The following is a 17351-nucleotide window of genomic DNA, read 5'->3' as shown; positions in this document are numbered from 1 at the left end:
TTGAATTATCTTCTTTTTTTTTAAAAAAAAAATCTATATATAAATTGTGTTCTCTCATTCTTTTATATTTTCTGAGAGCTCCACAACCCTTTTTTCGTTTTTATAATAATATTCGTAGGGATTTTTCATACGAATCAGTTGTCTTGTAGTAAATTCAGTTTTTTCCGGATTTCGATGATTATTGATTTTTTGAAAAGCTCTATCAATTTTCTACAACTTCCGTTCAAAAGTTTTTCCCCAAATTTTGTTTCAAACTGTTTTCAAGATTACAATACATGTTCAAATCTCGTTTTTTTCTTGTATTTTGAATCAGTGGACGTTTTCTTTAATTTCTGATCATTCCGTTGGTGATGAGTCATACCTTTTCGGAAAGATCTATTCGTTTTTTACGACTTTCGTCTTTTAAGTTTTTTCAAAAATCAAAGTTTAAAGGATCAATATAATCGATTATTGGTCTATGCAGATTATAATCATGGAGGCATTTGGAGTTTGAGATAAGATGATCTTGCTTAATCAAAGATCAGATATATGATCTAGATGATGTAAATTCTTGAGCATTGTCAAGTGAGGTAAATACTTTTTGACTTATTTTTTATTTTTGAAAAAGATATTTTGATTTTATAAATTTCGAATTTTTATATAAGATATAATAATAAGAATTTTGTTTCGAATTTACAAGATATAAGATATGAAAATCTTTGAATACTCAGTTTCTATCTTTCGAAGCTGTTCGTAATTTTCTCTATAATTCTGGAACTAGTCTTAGATATTTTTAATAGACACACAAGTGTGCAGCTTTAAATTCCTATTAGTGGCGCTTGATTATTGAACTTTATATAGTGTGACAAAAGAATAAGACGCCAGCACGACCAAAGTGTGATGGCAGTGTAGAATTGTGAATTAAGATTACTACGAAAACCGCTCATTGATTTCGAGATTATTTGTTGTTACTTGGTGAGCTATTTAGCTCACCCTTTATTTCATATTTCAGATTTAATGTAAGAGCGAGTTGATGCGCATTAAAGCGTGAGAATGTTAGATTTTGGAGAAGATTGACCCATGAATTATAGATTATTAACCGACTTTTTTAATTTTAGGATAATAATTTATAATTGATGTATTTATGATAGGAATTTAGATTATTATATTGAGTTGTAGTTTAGTTTTTCTCGATTAAATAGTCTTAAAAAGTGCGGACTATTACAATGAAAAGTTTGATTCATAAACTATGTTATTGTTGAAAATAATACCTTTTTATTTTTGTAGATCACGACGTGAAGCAACTAGTGTTTTATGTTCTGACTTGAAAAGTTAGAAAGCGAGAGTAGGGATGTGATTCCAATGTTGTCCTTCGTATTTCTGACGATCCAAGGTTCTCGAGAGGCAGCGGAGGAAGGGAGAAGTATGCCCTCGGTAAGTTTATGACTCATACCAACGTACAATTATTTTACATAATTCTTTTGTAGTAACAACCCTAATCTAATACAACCAATGTGCTCGCACAGGACCACTATAACCATAGTTCAAAAGTTAGTGTGTGTTAGTTATATCCGAGTAGACCTGACAAATCGTTTGTGTTGTGTATAAATGTGTTGTGTACTTTCGTGTTTCATGTATATGGTGGACATATACGAATACGACACGAATTCAAGTCGTGTACACGATCTGTAGACACGAATACAAAATGATTAAAAGTGACCAGACACGATATGAACTGTAGTACACGAATTTTCTTGTGTACTTTTCTTGTACACGAAAACATAGTACACGAATAAACGAAGCACGAAGTGTGCACAAAATAAACATAAAATTGGTAACGAAGTACATGAAATTTTAAAACTTTACAAATGTTGTTTAAATTTTAAGCCAAGCCAAAGATACATAAATTGTATATTCTATATAATATATATGTTATAAAAATTGAATATTGAATTATATTACAAAATATTTATTTATTTATTTAGTGTATCTTGTGTCGTGACGTGTAGCCGAGAGGTTAATACAAAACTGACACTACATCTCGTTCGTGTATTTCATGTTCGCGAATGTTTCTTGCCGTGTACTAAAAATACAATTATAAACACTAAATTTTCGTGTCGTGTAAAAAATTATCGAGTCTATATCAGAGAAAAAGTTTATCCCTGTACTGAGAAATCTAATAACAACTCTATGAACATAATTATCACAATTATACCTGTAGTAAAAAATCTCAAAACAAAAATGTTTAGCCATTATTTATAAATAAGGAATGAAAGAGATTTTTTTTTTTTTGAGAGAGGAATGAAAGAGATTCTAACTAATTATAAAATGACACTTTGGTGGTGTGATGTCACTACGATAGTATTATAAATATTTTGGAGTTAAAAGTGTAAAAAGAGAGTAAATAAAATTTCTGTCCAAAAAATAAAATAGAGAGTAGCTGGTCATTGAAACATCACACTAAAAGTGGTTAAAGTTTTGGCAAACAGGGAACTCAAAGTTGATCGAACAAAGTCGTTTCCCCAAATCACATCCACGAGATGTTCATCAAAACCCTAAACCTAATTTGAATCACCTAAATTCCACCACAATGCAAGAAAATGAAGGCAGCAGATCCCAATTAAAACCCAGCCCAAAGCCACTACTACCACCCCCATCACAATCTCACAAACGCCTCCTCGTCAATTCAATCGCTAACCCTAACCCTAATCCCACTCCCTCCCCTCAATCCTCCCTTTCCTCTGATTCATCTTCCGATGATCTCCGTAAAAAGACTAGAGATTTGCCCAACTTATACGATTGTCATAGGTGTAATCGTCATGTCAATTTTGCTAATCAAAGCGATAGGCTGAGGATTCTCGATAGCGCTTGGCGTGTTGTGCTTTTGTGTAAGGAATGCGTGAGGTGTGTTGAATTGAGGCAGGTTTGTTCGTATTGTTTGATGGATGTTTCGGGTTCTGAGTGTTTTAAGTGTGGGAGTTGTGATCGGTTGGTTCATAAGGATTGTGTGGTGAAGTATTCGGTGTGTCCTCCGTGGTCTTATTGTCCGGTGGAAATGAGGTTTCAGGTTTGTGTTGATTGTTGGGTCCCGAATTCGGTTAAGAGGAAGGGGAAGGGAGTGGGGAGTTATGAGGTGTTGGAAGATAGTGTGAGGGAAGCGGAGTGTGTGGCGGGGAGGAAGTTTCAGGTTTTGGTCAAGGCTAAGGAGGATGCGATGAGGAAGAGGGATGTGGCAAAAAAGGCAGTGGATTTTGCCAGTGGTGTTTTGGATTGTGTCAAGGAACGGGATGGGTTGGAGGATGGGGAGTTGGCTTTGCAGTTGCATCGCGCAATGAATAGTTCACCGAGGATTGCAAGGAGTTTTGGGCCGGTGAATTATAGTTGTTTGGGTGGTAGGAAGAGTAGGAAGTTGGGGTTTTTCGGGAAGATGAGGATGCGTGGAGATAAACAGTTGACTGAGATACCTGAGGGGAGAACGAATTCAGAAGATTGTGAAAGTGGGAAGGGATGTCGAGATATTGGTGATATTGGCATGGGTAAAGAAGGGGTAGTTAGAAAATGCAATCCTGGTGTGGACAATGGAACAGACTCTGTATTAAGGTATTACCAGAGGCGTAACAAGCAGAGGCTTTTGTTGCAGTCTGTGGCCAGAAGCACCCAAGGTGATAAAAATATTCAACCTGCATTGAAGTGTTACCAGAGGAAGGGGCGAAATAAGCTTAAGCAGATGTTGGAGTCTGAGGTCAAGAGCACCCAGGATGCAAGGAACAGAATTCTGATGCACTACAGCAGAAGAAAGCATGATCGCTTTATGTCAAAGTATAGGAGGATGAAGTTGAGCTCAAAAGGAGTTTCATATGGTCAAAGGAGAAATCTTTATGATAGCTTGCAGATTCATGAATATATACTAGCTCTTCCAACACCTGTAAAATGCCCAACAAATTGAAGGTAACATCCTATGCTCCATGTTACAATCCTGTGATGTGATTCTGGCGGTTCAAGTGGTTCATGCCAAGAGGAGCTAGGAAAAAGATAGGTATGCAGATTGTTTCACTATCAAGTATCAGCTAGTCAATCATTTACATTTATTGAAATGTTTGTGGGATTTACTGGCTTTAAGACAATGTTATGTCGCTTTTATTTGCTCACATTTCTATAATACTGATAATCTGTTAGACCTGATCAATTTTATCTTATATTCACATTTCTCATGTTTATATTTGTAGGTACTTGTAGTTTTGCAATTATGGTTGCAGATGCTTGTTTATTGTACATTTGTTTTTATCCTATAAAATGTTGATTACTTTGTATCTCCTTTCAGTTACCAGTTACTAGTTTGCGCTGCCGATCTATAATGATTAAGACATGTATATAAGTATGTTAGTATGTGTTCGTGCGTGTCTGTGTGTATTAGTGTAAGTTGACTGTTGTGTGTGTTTACCCCAGTGTTATTAAATACGATATGCCCAAAGAAGCCCAAATGCTCTGTGGAGCATAAGTGTGCAACATGCGGATTCATCGAAGACAAATAAATATACATATGTAATTGGTATATAATGTATAACTTCTTAAATTTATAGAAAGAAGACATTCAGTTAATAGAGCAACTAAATTTATTATCATATAGATTCAGGGTAGAACAATATAAAGTCAATTGTAAAAAAGGAATGCAAAGTTAGTCCGTTGTTCTTTATCCTCTTTGCCATCACTCGTCAATATTCACAAAATCAAGCAACATAGTCGTCTTCTTCATCATCATCCTCAAATTGTATGCGTCTAAACAAGAACTGAATGTATATATAAATTGGTATATAAAGGATGTGTATCTATATGTAAAAATCATATAAGAATACTTGTTGAATCTTCGTCTATCATTCGGTATATCTCGTCTGTGTAGCAGGGATTCTTCACTTGGGTGAAGAATCACGTATCCTAAGCGGGTGGTGGTGTGCAAGGGGGTGCGCTGGAGTGAGCATGGGGTGCGTCATGTGGTGTATCCAAGTTTTTCAGCTGTGGGATTCGCTGGGTGCGGGAGGGGTAAAATATGTAATTTTACATGGGTTTTAAAACAAACCAAGTAAAGAAGAGGACCAGAGACCCATCACTCTTCCATACACAGAGTCTGTCTATATACATAAATATGTGCACATATGATTTGCATCATTGAAGGCGCATCACATCTCTGAAGCACATCGCATATCGCATATGGGCGCTTTTAATAACACAACACTGATATACCCTGGCACAGACTGAGATATATGTTTTATTATATATTTTTAGCCGCTTGTGTATTAGTATATTTTTTTCACAGATTAGTTATTGTTTCTATAAATTAGTTTAATAATTGAATTACTTTAATTACTATGCATTTTATTTATTAAGGATCTATTTATTTTAATTGAAATGTGGGTCTTTTATTATATATTATTTATAATATCTGCCATATCCCCCTGCACCTGAATCCTAGCAGTTTGTGCCAGTCTGATTGCAGTTTGAATTTATTCCAACATGATGGTCACTTGGTATCTATATACATGCATTAAGTGCAGTAAGGGCGTGCCTTACGCGTTAATCAAGTTTCAGCGCTAGGTTGTAGGTTTTGAATTCCTAGAAACACCTTTATCATAAAATATCCAGGGTTATGCTTCGGGACCTTTCCTAGACCTTAGATAGAGACCCCTATCTATATGGGTACTTGTGCACTTTGCTAATGATCTATTGATTTGTGTACTCTATAGATATAGTTGAATTAACCCCAATTCATGACAAGATAAATTATCGCTTCCTATTGAACACTAACCTTTAAAGAAAGAGTTATGTGCCGTAAGCTCCTAAGAAGAAAGCTGATGGATGGCCCTGCCTTATAAAAGGAACCGAATCTGAGCAAGACGATTCGTTCAAGATGATATTTTTTTAATCTCAGATTCTCATATTTTTGCCATTCGCCATTTCAGGGAGAGACTTTAACATCAGCAAGGGCTGAGTAGATTTATTACGGTAGGAAAATTGCTGTTTGCAGAGTCTTAAGAGTGAAATTTTGGTTGTGGATCCTAAAGGCACTCAACAATCCTTGTTACAGATGGGAGCCCTCTTTCTTAAGTAATTATTTTAAGCGGTAGCGAAGTTGTTCTGTAAGAGAAAGCACCTTCTTTGGTGTTTCAGCTCTCCAACTGGATTTCCAAGGCAATTAGTTGCTTCTAGCTCTATTCTGCTGTAAGTTCAGAATTTAGAACAGACTACCCTCCTGCCTCACTATACTTGGGTGTATACAAATTTGACTGAATTCGACTTCCCATTGTAGTCAACTGAAATGTTATTATATTGATCACTAGGTCAAGAAAAGTCCTGTCCCACCACATATCACTCCACATTTGCTCCAAGATGGAACTTCCACTCTATACAGAATTTATATCAAAACTAGCTGTAGAGCTAATATGGCTACATAACATGACAAATAAAGACCATTATTAGTCCACATGGACAGACATGTTATTCCACATATTTAAGACATGTCAAGGTGGTTCTCACAACCCTAACCCTACCCCAACCCTATCCTAGTGTTCCATAAAAAAGATTGCATAATGGTTACCTAGTGTTGACAACTTTTGGTTGGATAATCAAAGCTGATAAGAAAATTGTGTGAACTTTTGGTTGGAAAAAGCTGATAAGAAAATGATTTTCATTGCTGCAAAATTCAGAGGAATTGCTTGTATTTGGTAAGTGGCTAAGAGCAAGACCAGAGATTTGGGAATCATCATGTTGCAAGCTTTAGTTCCTCAGTGGAGTAGGTTATGTGGTTACGGAGCTTGTGCATTGTAGTAACATGGTATTACAGAGCTTGTGCATCGTAGTAACATGGTGTAGATCCATTGCAAATTACAGTGGAGAGTTCCACACAATCTGAAGTTGTCCTTAAATTTATGTTTTGTTGAGGCTCCTATCATGATATATGAGGTAAAGTTGCTGGCAGTAGGTATCTTCTTTCACCATCCAAATTGCATATTCGGTCTGGATGATTTAAAAAGGAGGTCATTCGGCAGTAGGTTGCGCGTTTTGAGGACTGGAATTTGAGTTTCATCTTTGGACCGTACTCAAGGTCAATCAACGTTTATCTAGCAAATGTGCAGTGCGTAACTCTCTTAGACGACACAACCTTTTGAAAAGAGTCGAGAAGACTCAATTTGTTGAAAAAGAAATTATGATGATTTATACGTTCAGATGACTAGAAAGAGGTGAAATGTCCTTTAAGTAAGGCAACAAATATTGAAGTCAATTTTGTGTTTTCTGAGAGAGAGTTTTGCGAGAGTGCGAATATTCCACCAACAAATCTTTCATGGTGTTAAATGTGCTCGTAAGTTGTGTTCTCTCATTATTGATACCATTAGTTGCCGTTGTACCAATGTTATAGCCAAAATGTTATAGCTGTCGATTTTAAAAGGTTGGGCTCAATGATGGAGCATCATCCAAATCCTTATGATATACAATTGATGATGGTTTAGAAGGTACTCGAGGGAGGGAAGTTTTGTGATAAGGTTAATTGTGATGTTTATCCACTTGAGCTTCGTTATGTTGACTCTCATGCTTGTTGATTGAGATGTTCTCATCATCATGTTGCACGTAACATATATACCATTGTCAAGAATGCTTATAGCTACACTCTTAAAGTACGAGTACGGAGTACTTGTACGTTTTTGACGGAAACTAATGGGTTGTAAACTGCAGTAAGCTCTATTATTTATCAAATCAGATTATCAGACATGATACCTGAACTGCAAATTGAAGTCGGATCCTTTGCATTTAGCACCAGGATTTGAAATTTTTTAAATCTTCTGATGTGGATGATAAGTCGTCCTACCCTATTGCCAAATTTCAAGCACACATCTTGTTGAATTGCCTCATGATACGGGATTAAGAATGGCTGGTGATGTGAGTTGGTGATGTAAGACATTCTTGACTCTTAGAAATCTGCAAGTTTTTTTTTATATCCACATAGTTGCCTGTTGGGTCGTCGTTATTATATATGACTAAGTAGTGTAGGGCTAATTATATGACTGATATTAAACCAAGATGAATGAAATGAAGCCTTTTGGTGATCTATTCTACGCACCAACGTTACCTACATGTGTGAACATATGATAGTAATATAGCCGATAATACGAGGTTGACTAAAATTATAGACAAGGGATGTCCCATTGGAGGTGTACCTTTTTTTTAAAACGTAATTTCTGTTATTTTATTAATAGTACCTTTAACTCCTTTTAACTCATGGTTCTGTTACTTCTGTATGGTTGGTCTTAATTATCTAATTAGAAATATCTTAGAGGCTAGAGCTTATGCATATGGTAATGTTTATCTACTACAATTCAGTCTTCTAGATAATTATTAAGATTAGTTCTCTTTTGATGGAATTTTTACTTATCTTCCACGATTTAGGATCTTCATTAATTCTCTGCAAAGATGGATTTAATCCCCTGCTTTAACCTTGGCCTACGTCAGGTAACTTGTAATATAGCCACCCACTATGCTTAATGGATGAATGCAACTTTATGTGGCGTTTTCTGAGTAAAATCAGAGAGGAGAAAAATATAAATCTCGTGGTTCCGTTTTTTTAACAATATCATCTGTTGTTACCTTACATGAAGGAAAGCTTATGGCAAAATATGGAATTTGTAGGCTGTTTTGGACTTGGGTGGTTTAATATTTCTTCTGTTGCATATATAGTCTTTAATGCTCTCAGGTCGCCCCTCGCTTGTATGATTTGTCATTGTGTTTCCTGATGATGATTTAAATTTTAGCCAAAGTTGATAGAATCAGGCATGAATTTGCCTTCTGTTGTGCATGGTAGAATATGTGATCTCAGACTTGAGTTTGGATTTATATATTTCTAATTGTGTTGGCTAGAACTTGCTCTGCATATTTTCCTTCCAGATTTCGAGTATAAAGTTCTCTGCTGAAAATGTATACATTTACAGCCATACATGTCCTCCGTATCTCTGAATTCGGATACAAAAGCCAAACTTCAGTCACCAGATTTCTTTAAATTGGGTGTCTCTACAAAAGTTATTGTTTTTTTGAAGGGTATGTGGCAGAATCTAGGATGTGTATGGGAAGTTTGTCATTGATCTGAGTTAAAACATTGCTGTCCATTCATAGAAAACCAGAAGATCCTTTTTTTTTAGTTATGAAGTGTTTCAATAGTTCAAATAGCACAAGTAAAAATGTGTAAACATGGCCCAACATAATGACACCTCCTATACAGTAACATATAGGAATGGAACAAATAACTCTCTTTGGTCATATCTTAATCACTGGTCATTGTGGTCTTTGTGTGGATTCCACACTCCAATTAATTTTCTATAGATTCATATTATCATTTTGTGTGGAATCCAGGCTCCCTGTACCTATGTTCTGCAGCTTTCCAGTCCAAACCAGAGATTAACGTAAGATTTTCTTCCCCAATGTAATCATCCTCGAGCGAAAATCTTGCTTCCTGCATATATTGCTCCATGACGGGATTTTGTTCTTTTATACTCAGGCTGCTAGATACATCAGGGTTATTTTGTTTGATTTTACAGCCACTGATATCTGTTCTGAAACTCATCAGATGATTTACACTAGCAGGATCATAAGCCATCTTGTTCAGAAAGCTACGAGCAGAATATTAAGCCTCTTTTCTTTTAAGAAACTGCAATGAAGTTGGACATACATAAAACTTAGTCTTGGGTGGCCTGATTATATACGGACAAAACTCTCAAAATCGCAAGGATTCCTTTGTATGTAAATGTATGAAATATGTATAATATATAATAAGGGATGTCAACGTCACATGACATGATACTCTTGTTAGCATTCTATTTAAGTCGTGGATTGGAGTTGCCAAATGATGTGGCAAAAGGCGTCAACTTGGAGTGTTTGACAACTCATAAAATAGAATGATAATTTCATTTGTGTTTCTAAACATGAATAAAATATTTTTCTCATCTCAACTACGAATAAAATATTATAAATAAAAATTGACATTGAGGATTAAGGGTGCTGTTTAGAAAATGGACGTTAAAAATGATGTGAAAGCAAGACGATATAGAAAACGAAAATTTCCTATACGGCGAAGCTGACACCGGTGAAGTGATGCCAAGTATTGAAGACCTACTTGAGCAGCATATAAAAAGAGAGGTTAGAAAAGCATAGTCTTCAGAAAACAACGTTATAGAAGCAAGGTATAGGCAAATGACAAATGCATGGTACGAAACAATAAACAACTCTTTCCATTAAGCTGAACGAACAAGGAAAAGAGGATATTTATGTGGTGTATGTGTGGACTACACACTCCAAACCATTTTCTGCTAAAATTTAACATATCCTCCACGCTCCCTTCAACTTTTAAGAATTAAAAAACTATGCAGCTTGTGCTGCAAAGATAAAAAAAAAGGCATAGAATGAGTGGAAACCTCATTGTTGATGATAGCATGGTCGAAATTCCAGAAACCCCCAGATATAAAGATATCTTCGATGAAATCCTCCTCCTAGCACTTTAAGATTTCGGGATAAGTAGAAACTTAAACAAACGTCTCCATTTTAAAATTTTCGATATGTTGGAATGTATGATTCTGAGATCTGCAGTTAGGTAAAAATTTCAGTTAGTCTCGTATCATTCTGAAGTTTGATCATAACCAAGTAACAGAATACATTGCGCGGTTCTTTTGTATACAGACAGTGTCTATTTTGCTCAGAGTTGATTGATTGCTTTCTGCAAATGGCTCTAGCTTTCATATAACTTCTAGACAACTGGTGCACTAACTTGTAGCTAAAGACAAAGTTAACACTTCATGTGGAACTAATGAATGAGCCAAACCTGAACAACAAGTTTCACAGGTATATGATGAAGACATAAATCTATGTAGTCTCTTTCTTGTGAAATGCACACTCCCACAATTTTATATTAGTAATGTATCTTCATAAAATCTCTGTTTCTTGTTGTGCTCTCCTATGCACATATCCACCTTTAAAGTTTCTGTTACATTACAAAGATTCATCAAGCTATTGTATACCTGCTGATCAATCTGCTAAAGATTTCAGATTAGTTAATCATAAAGGGCTTGTGCCTCACACACTCGCGTAGTTTTTTATAGAGCACTAATGCTCATTGCACTATTGATGCTGACCGAATTTGCTGGTCCTCTATAAATATCCTTGGTGCCCGGATGGTTTTTCTACAATTGAAACCATAATTTCATATATTTCTTAGTGACAGCAATGGAAACCATAACAAACAGCCAGGTGATTGAGAAACAAGAGTTATCTGTAGAGAAGGAAGAGACAGACTATTCTAAAAGAGGGCAGTGGATTCGTGCAGCTGTGTTAGGAGCCACGGATGGACTTGTGTCCATTGCCTCGCTGATGATGGGCGTGGGAGCTGTTAAGAAAGACGTAAAAGCCATGATACTCAGTGGCTTTGCAGGCCTTGTTGCAGGTGCTTGTAGCATGGCCATTGGGGAGTTTGTGTCCGTGTACTCTCAGCTCGACATTGAAGTGGCTCAGATGAAGAGAGACAGAGGCCTTCAAGTGACTACAGATGATGAAAACTGCGAAATAGAGAGGGAAAAACTGCCTAGTCCATTGCAGGCAGCTGTGGCATCCGCGCTTGCATTCATGCTGGGAGCCGTGGTTCCCCTGCTGGCCGCAACTTTTATAGGAGAATATGTGTTGAGGCTTGAAGTGGTGGTTGTTGCAGTGACCTTGGCCCTGGTGGTGTTCGGTTGGATCGGGGCTGTGATGGGAGGCTCTCCGGTGTGCAAGTCTTGTGTTAGGGTGTTGATTGGAGGCTGGATGGCTATGAGTATCACTTATGGATTTACCAAGTTGATAGCATCTACAGGGCTCGACTCCAACCTTTAAGAAAAAAGCTTGTGTTATTAACAAATAAATGGCCCTGGAATCAGAACTCTTGGATTGCTTGAACAAAACATACAGCAAATCTAGACTCTATCTGGTGGGAAAGAATTCTATTTGTGAATTTGTGTAATTTTGCTTATTATAATGGCTTTCTCCCTTCTACTGTATTGTACTGCAGAATTAAATAACAATAATATTTTATCTTATAAATACGCATTTTCGAGCAGAAATTTAAATAACGATCTATTTTTTGAATAGTTAGACTTATATATTTTAGAAATTAGTATCTGTTCGTAATAAATCTCTAGATGAGCGAGAATCGGATACAGAATCCGGGAGGATAAGGGAAAAGGTGTTGTGAAAATATAAAACTCTAATTTTCACTTCCCACTAGGATACTACTACTACTGCGTTCACTCCCTTTATAAACGGATTTCATCATGCATGCATATCATAAAACACCTAAGTTTAATTACTAGGGTTTAGAGATGTTCGCTTCACACAACAACAACTCCGATGAGCACAACTCACCGGTGGATACAAGGGGAAGTGAGGCTGGAATTTCCGATGAGAAAGCAATGCTCCAAAAGATTGCGAAACTCGAAAGACAGGTACACTTATTTACATAAACTGAGTTTAGTCATTCATCTCAATTGTTGCTTTTTAATATGTGTGTGTGTTATGCATTGTTATATGATATGACAATCGAGCGTTTAGTTGATGATTAATGAGCCTGTTAACGGGGAATCACAATTTATCTCAGGTGTTAATGTTTGGATTAGGATTTTTTTAAAATGATTAAATTTTGGATTTTTCCGGGGGTAATTTATCTCAGGTGTTAATGTTTTGCAGAAGCTTGAAGCTGCTTATGGTTTTTGCTTTTCTTAACCCGTTTGTGTTGCTTTTCTTAATCCGTTTGAGTAAATAAGTATAAGCACCTTTAAAATTAAAAGCTGAGAATACTAACTTTTTTCTCAGAGAACGGCCCCGTTGTCTGTGTGGTATCTGATTAACATGTTTTTTGAGCAGCTTTTTGACAGTCAGAATAGTATGGAACTTCTAGTGATGAAAAAGGAAGAGTGGAGTTCAAAGTATGATGGAATGAGAGAGACAGTAACAGGATTGCAGGAGATGCTCAAACGAGAGAAGGCGAAGCATCTTGATTTTGAGAGGCGAGTGGAGAATTTGCTGAAAGCTCTGGACTCGGAAAAGAAGTATGCTGCTCAGGTAAGATAACTTTTGCTATAGAGTAATGTTTTTCATTCTTAAAGAAATTTATCTGACAGTCTTAAGAATGCCAGTGAATTATGATGTATGGTTTTGGTCTATTCTAGTCGCTGTGATAGGCGTCTTTTTTTAGAGCAATTTTTTTGGCGTATAATCTGTTAGCAGTATGACTGTTGAAGCTTCCTTTTGTAGCTCAAGAGAGCTTTGTGCGAGTCTGGTGAAGGATTTGAGCGAGCAAAGCTGCAATCATCTGAGGCCAAAAGGGTCGAAACAGATGCTATGTTATCTGGACTGAAGGCGAAGTCTATGGATCTGGAAAAGAAGTTGCATGTTGCTGAAGTCAAGCTTGAGGAGGCAAATAGAAAGAGACTGGAGTTGGGTAGGAAACTGGAAGAAGTTGAGACTCGCGACAGTTTGTTTCAAAGGGAGGTTGAATTCTTCATTGCAGAGTATGATATGTGAAACAACTTCTCTACAACTTGCATTTCTTACAAATTGGAGTTTATTTAAATGACTCTCTAATCTGCAGGCGTGGAGCGCATGAAGCCACACTTTGTAAGAAGAAAAAAGATTTGCAACAGTGGGAGAGAAGACTGCAAGAAAAGTTATCCGAGCGCCTTAGAATTACTACCGAGAGGGAGGTTAAGGTAGATGAAACTGAGAAGGCTTTAAACCTTAAAGATCAGGAACTTAAAAGAATGGAAAAGGAAATTATTGTCAACACTTCAGTTTTGAAGAGGAAAGAGGATGATATAAATCACAGACTAGCAAATTTAACAGCTCAAGAACATGTAAGTTCTATTCGTCTTAATTTTGCCATCATTGTTTGTCAAATATAGCATTTTCCGTTTATAAATTCTTCATATTTGATTACAGAAAGTCGAGACTCTTAGGATTGACCTGGAGATGAAGGACAAGGAGTTCCTGGCTTTAACAGAAAAGCTGACTGCTAGGGAACGAGTGAGTATCTATACTTAAGCTCATGTGAACAGTTATTAATTAATTTACATTGATCTTAGTACTTCCCTTGCTATGTCTTTTTTCTTTTCTTTTCCAGTATACTGTATACGTCTTGCATCATTTGGTACAACTATTGTCATAACGTCTTGTCCTTGATGCAATAATGCAGGAATTTGAGGTGGAGATGGATGGAAAAAGGAAGTCTCTTAACGACGAGGAGAGAAGTAGGCTGGATGGCTTGCAATACCGAGAAGAGGAGATCACCGATAGAGCAGAAAAGCTGGGTAAGCTTGAGTTATCTTTGGAAAACAAGTCTGAAAGAATTGAAGAGAAAGAGAAAGACCTAGAAGCGAAGTTGATAACTTTAAAAGAGAAAGAGAAGCTACTCAAGTCAGAAGAGAAAAGGCTGGATTCGGAAAAGGAGAGAATTCTTGTCGAGAAGGCTTGTCTTAAAAGTTTTAAAGACGAGACTGAGAAGAGGAGGAATGGTATTAGCCAGCAGGAGAGGAAGATTCAAGAAGAAATTGAGAAACTCAAGACTGCTGAAGAAGAAAGGGCAGAAAATATTCGTTTGCAGTTGGAACTGAAAGAAGAGATTCAGACTCGTGGCAATTTGTTCCTAAAGGAGCGTGCGTCCTTCATTGCAGAGTATGATATGTGAAAAAAACTTCTGTACAACTTCCATTTCTTACAGATTGGAGCTTTTATTAACGATCTCTAATCTGCAGGCGTGAAGCACAGGAAGCCACTTTTTCTACTAAGGAAAATGATCTGCAAGAGCGGGAGAGAAAACTGCAAGAAGGTAAAGATAAATTATGTGAGGGCCAGAGAATTACTACTGAGAGGGAGGTAAAACTAAATGAATCTGAGATGGCTTTAAAGCTTAAAGAGCGAGATCTCAAAAAAGCGCAGAAGGAAATTGACTTGAGCACCTCAGTTTTGAACAAAAAAGAGGAGGATATAAATCACAGACTGGCAAATTTAACAGAGCAAGAGCAAGTGAGCTTTTATTCTTCTTAGTTTGCCGTTATTTTTGTTTGTCAGATATGGTATTTTAGGTGATATATTCTTCATATTTGATTACAGAAAGCCGAGGCTCTTAGGAGTGACCTGGAGATGAAGGATAAGGAGTTGCTGGCTTTGACAGAAAAGCTGACTGCTAGGGAAAGAGTGAGTATCTACATTAAGATCTTATAAATGGTTATTAATCAATTTTGCCTCATGTTTGTCTTTTCTTCTTTCCAACATATATCTTACATCATGTGGCACAACTCTTATAATTGATCAATTCTAATGTACTTCTTGTCGGTTGAGATTCAGATGCTTCTTGTTGAACAATGTGCTTTGTTTAATGCAAAAATGCAGGAGTTTGAGGTTGGAATGGATAGAAAAAGGCAGTCTCTTAACGACGAGAAGAGAAGCTGGCTGAATTTCTTGAAATGGAAAGAAGACGCAGTCACCTGTAGAGAGGAAGAACTGGGTAAGCTTGAACTACATTTGAAAAACAAGTCTGAAAGAATTAAAGGGAAAGAAAAACACCTGGACGCGAATTTAAGGACTTTGGAAGAGAAAGGGAACCTACTGAAGTCAGATGAGAGAAGGCTGGATTTGGAAAAGAAACAAATGCTTGTTGATAAGGATTCTCTTCAAACCTTTAAAGATGAGATTGAGAAGATGAGGACTGACATTAGCCAACGGGAGAGTAAGATTCAAGAAAAAACAAAGAATCTCAAGATTTCTGAAGAAGAAAGGGCAGAATATCTTCGTATGCAGGCGCAACTGAAAGAAGAGATTAAGTTTTTTGAGAAACTCAAACAGTCTGAGGAGGATCAATTAAAGAATGATAGGCTTGCAATGGAAGATCATGTTAAAAGGGAGTTGGAAACTCTTGAAATAGAAAAAGAAACGTTTGCCACTAAAATGAGGCAAGAGCAGTCCCTTATATCTGAAAAGGCTCAACTTGGACGTAGGCAAATGCTTAATGAGTTTGAGCAACGCAGAAAGGATCTTGAGGTCGACCTACAAAAGAAACGAGAGGAACTGGAGGCACATATGAATGAAAGGGAGAGGGCATTCATGGAGGAGAGGGAGAGAGAATATAACAATATCAATTACTTGAAGGAAGCTGCCCAAAAGGATGTGGAAGAATCGAGGTTCAAAAGGTGTAGAATAGAGAAGGATATACCCCTGAACAAGAAGCAGCTGGAAGAGAACCAACTTGAAAAGCACAAGGGCATCAATGAGCTTCAAGTTCCCAACAAGAAGGTTAAGGTTGAGGTGGGAGAACAATTTATCAAGGATAGAGAACCATTTCTATTTGCTTCATCACAGGATATAGCTTCTGAGAAAGATGATCCAACACGACCTGTAGAGGTTACAACATGTACAAGTCCTGGAATACAAGATCTCTCAGCAGAGGGGGATGTTAAGGTACTGCATTTTTTAGTTTTCCTACTTCTGTAGAAAATTTTGGACTTGATTTACATATTATTGAGTTACCTACTCTACAATATAGTCTTCTTGTGAAATGTACTTATACAATCTTTTTTCTTTGATGCACAGCTCAAAACATCCGAAACTCATGATAAGAGTATCGAGCCAGTGCTAACAGAAAAAATAGAGTGCAATGAAGAGGTAAATAGTATGATACCTGAACGCAGCACTGAAAATGGAGGTGATGAATATGAAGTAATAAGCGAGGACGAGGATATGGATGAGGAATCAGAGGGTAGAGTTCCCATACACAAGAAGATCTGGAACTTCTTCGTTACTTGATTGCAGAATCTTGCAAGTTGTCCTTCGGGTATCATCCAACTGGAGAGTATTTAATCATATGACTATCATAAAAATGTTGATTGCTCGTAGTACTAAAGTTTAGTTTACAGAATTATTCATATTCTTCTCAGTAATTTTGACAGAGGTTGATAGAGTGGTTTGATTTTTATGACAGACTCCAAGATTTGGCTTTTTCACCTGAATATTTTATAATAGATGAGTATTAACAGAGATCGCATGATACGATTTGCAATGAAGTGAATTTGATATGCCTTGTTTGTAATGCAGCTGATGATACTTCAAATAATTTTTTCTTTGAATGCTGTTGCTTAAAAATAATTATGAGTTCTGGCATAGTTCAGAGATTGATTTTCGAGTAATAAGCTGTGTCTGCTCTTCGATTTTCAGCGACCGAGCTCTGCTGGTCCACATATTTTTAGAACATATTTCATTATGGAATAGAACTTGTGCTAAATCTCAGCTCAATTTTGTTGAAATTATGTTTAAATAAATAAATA

General features: G+C 36.7%; 3 protein-coding genes across 3 annotated transcripts; all 3 read left to right on the top strand.

Moving 5' to 3' along the window:
- Positions 1 to 10948: 10948 nt before the first annotated feature.
- On the top strand, positions 10949 to 12083 carry LOC108226865 (vacuolar iron transporter homolog 4). The gene has a single exon (XM_017401857.2). The coding sequence runs from the start codon at positions 11233 to 11235 to the stop codon at positions 11872 to 11874; it is 642 nt and encodes a 213-aa protein (XP_017257346.1). The 5' UTR covers positions 10949 to 11232; the 3' UTR covers positions 11875 to 12083.
- A 1040-nt stretch (positions 12084 to 13123) lies between these two features.
- On the top strand, positions 13124 to 15255 carry LOC108226916 (protein CROWDED NUCLEI 3). Its single transcript, XM_064080143.1, has 7 exons — positions 13124 to 13183; positions 13291 to 13547; positions 13628 to 13889; positions 13975 to 14058; positions 14228 to 14706; positions 14787 to 15057; positions 15145 to 15255. The coding sequence occupies exons 1-7, from the start codon at positions 13124 to 13126 to the stop codon at positions 15253 to 15255; spliced, it is 1524 nt and encodes a 507-aa protein (XP_063936213.1).
- Positions 15256 to 15351: 96 nt separating this feature from the next.
- Positions 15352 to 16983, top strand: LOC135147252 (nuclear matrix constituent protein 1-like). The gene is made up of 2 exons (XM_064080142.1): positions 15352 to 16488; positions 16621 to 16983. Exons 1-2 carry the CDS (start codon positions 15352 to 15354, stop codon positions 16831 to 16833), a joined length of 1350 nt encoding a protein of 449 aa, XP_063936212.1. The 3' UTR covers positions 16834 to 16983.
- Positions 16984 to 17351: the final 368 nt, after the last annotated feature.

The sequence above is a fragment of the Daucus carota genome, chromosome 6 (assembly GCF_001625215.2).
Source record: "Daucus carota subsp. sativus chromosome 6, DH1 v3.0, whole genome shotgun sequence".
NCBI lineage: Eukaryota > Viridiplantae > Streptophyta > Magnoliopsida > Apiales > Apiaceae > Daucus > Daucus carota.
The sequence above is the reverse complement of the archived record's forward strand: the minus strand, read 5'-3'. Positions and strand labels throughout refer to the sequence as shown.

Coding starts and splice junctions, on each gene's coding strand:
- LOC108226865 (XM_017401857.2), top strand. CDS start 11,233: ATGGAAACCATAACAAACAGCCAGGTGATTGAGAAACAAGAGTTATCT.
- LOC108226916 (XM_064080143.1), top strand. CDS start 13,124: ATGTTTTTCATTCTTAAAGAAATTTATCTGACAGTCTTAAGAATGCCA. Junction 14,059..14,227: donor AGCTGACTGCTAGGGAACGA/GTGAGTATCTAT, acceptor GCAATAATGCAG/GAATTTGAGGTGGAGATGGA. Junction 15,058..15,144: donor ATTTAACAGAGCAAGAGCAA/GTGAGCTTTTAT, acceptor ATTTGATTACAG/AAAGCCGAGGCTCTTAGGAG.
- LOC135147252 (XM_064080142.1), top strand. CDS start 15,352: ATGTACTTCTTGTCGGTTGAGATTCAGATGCTTCTTGTTGAACAATGT. Junction 16,489..16,620: donor CAGCAGAGGGGGATGTTAAG/GTACTGCATTTT, acceptor TTTGATGCACAG/CTCAAAACATCCGAAACTCA.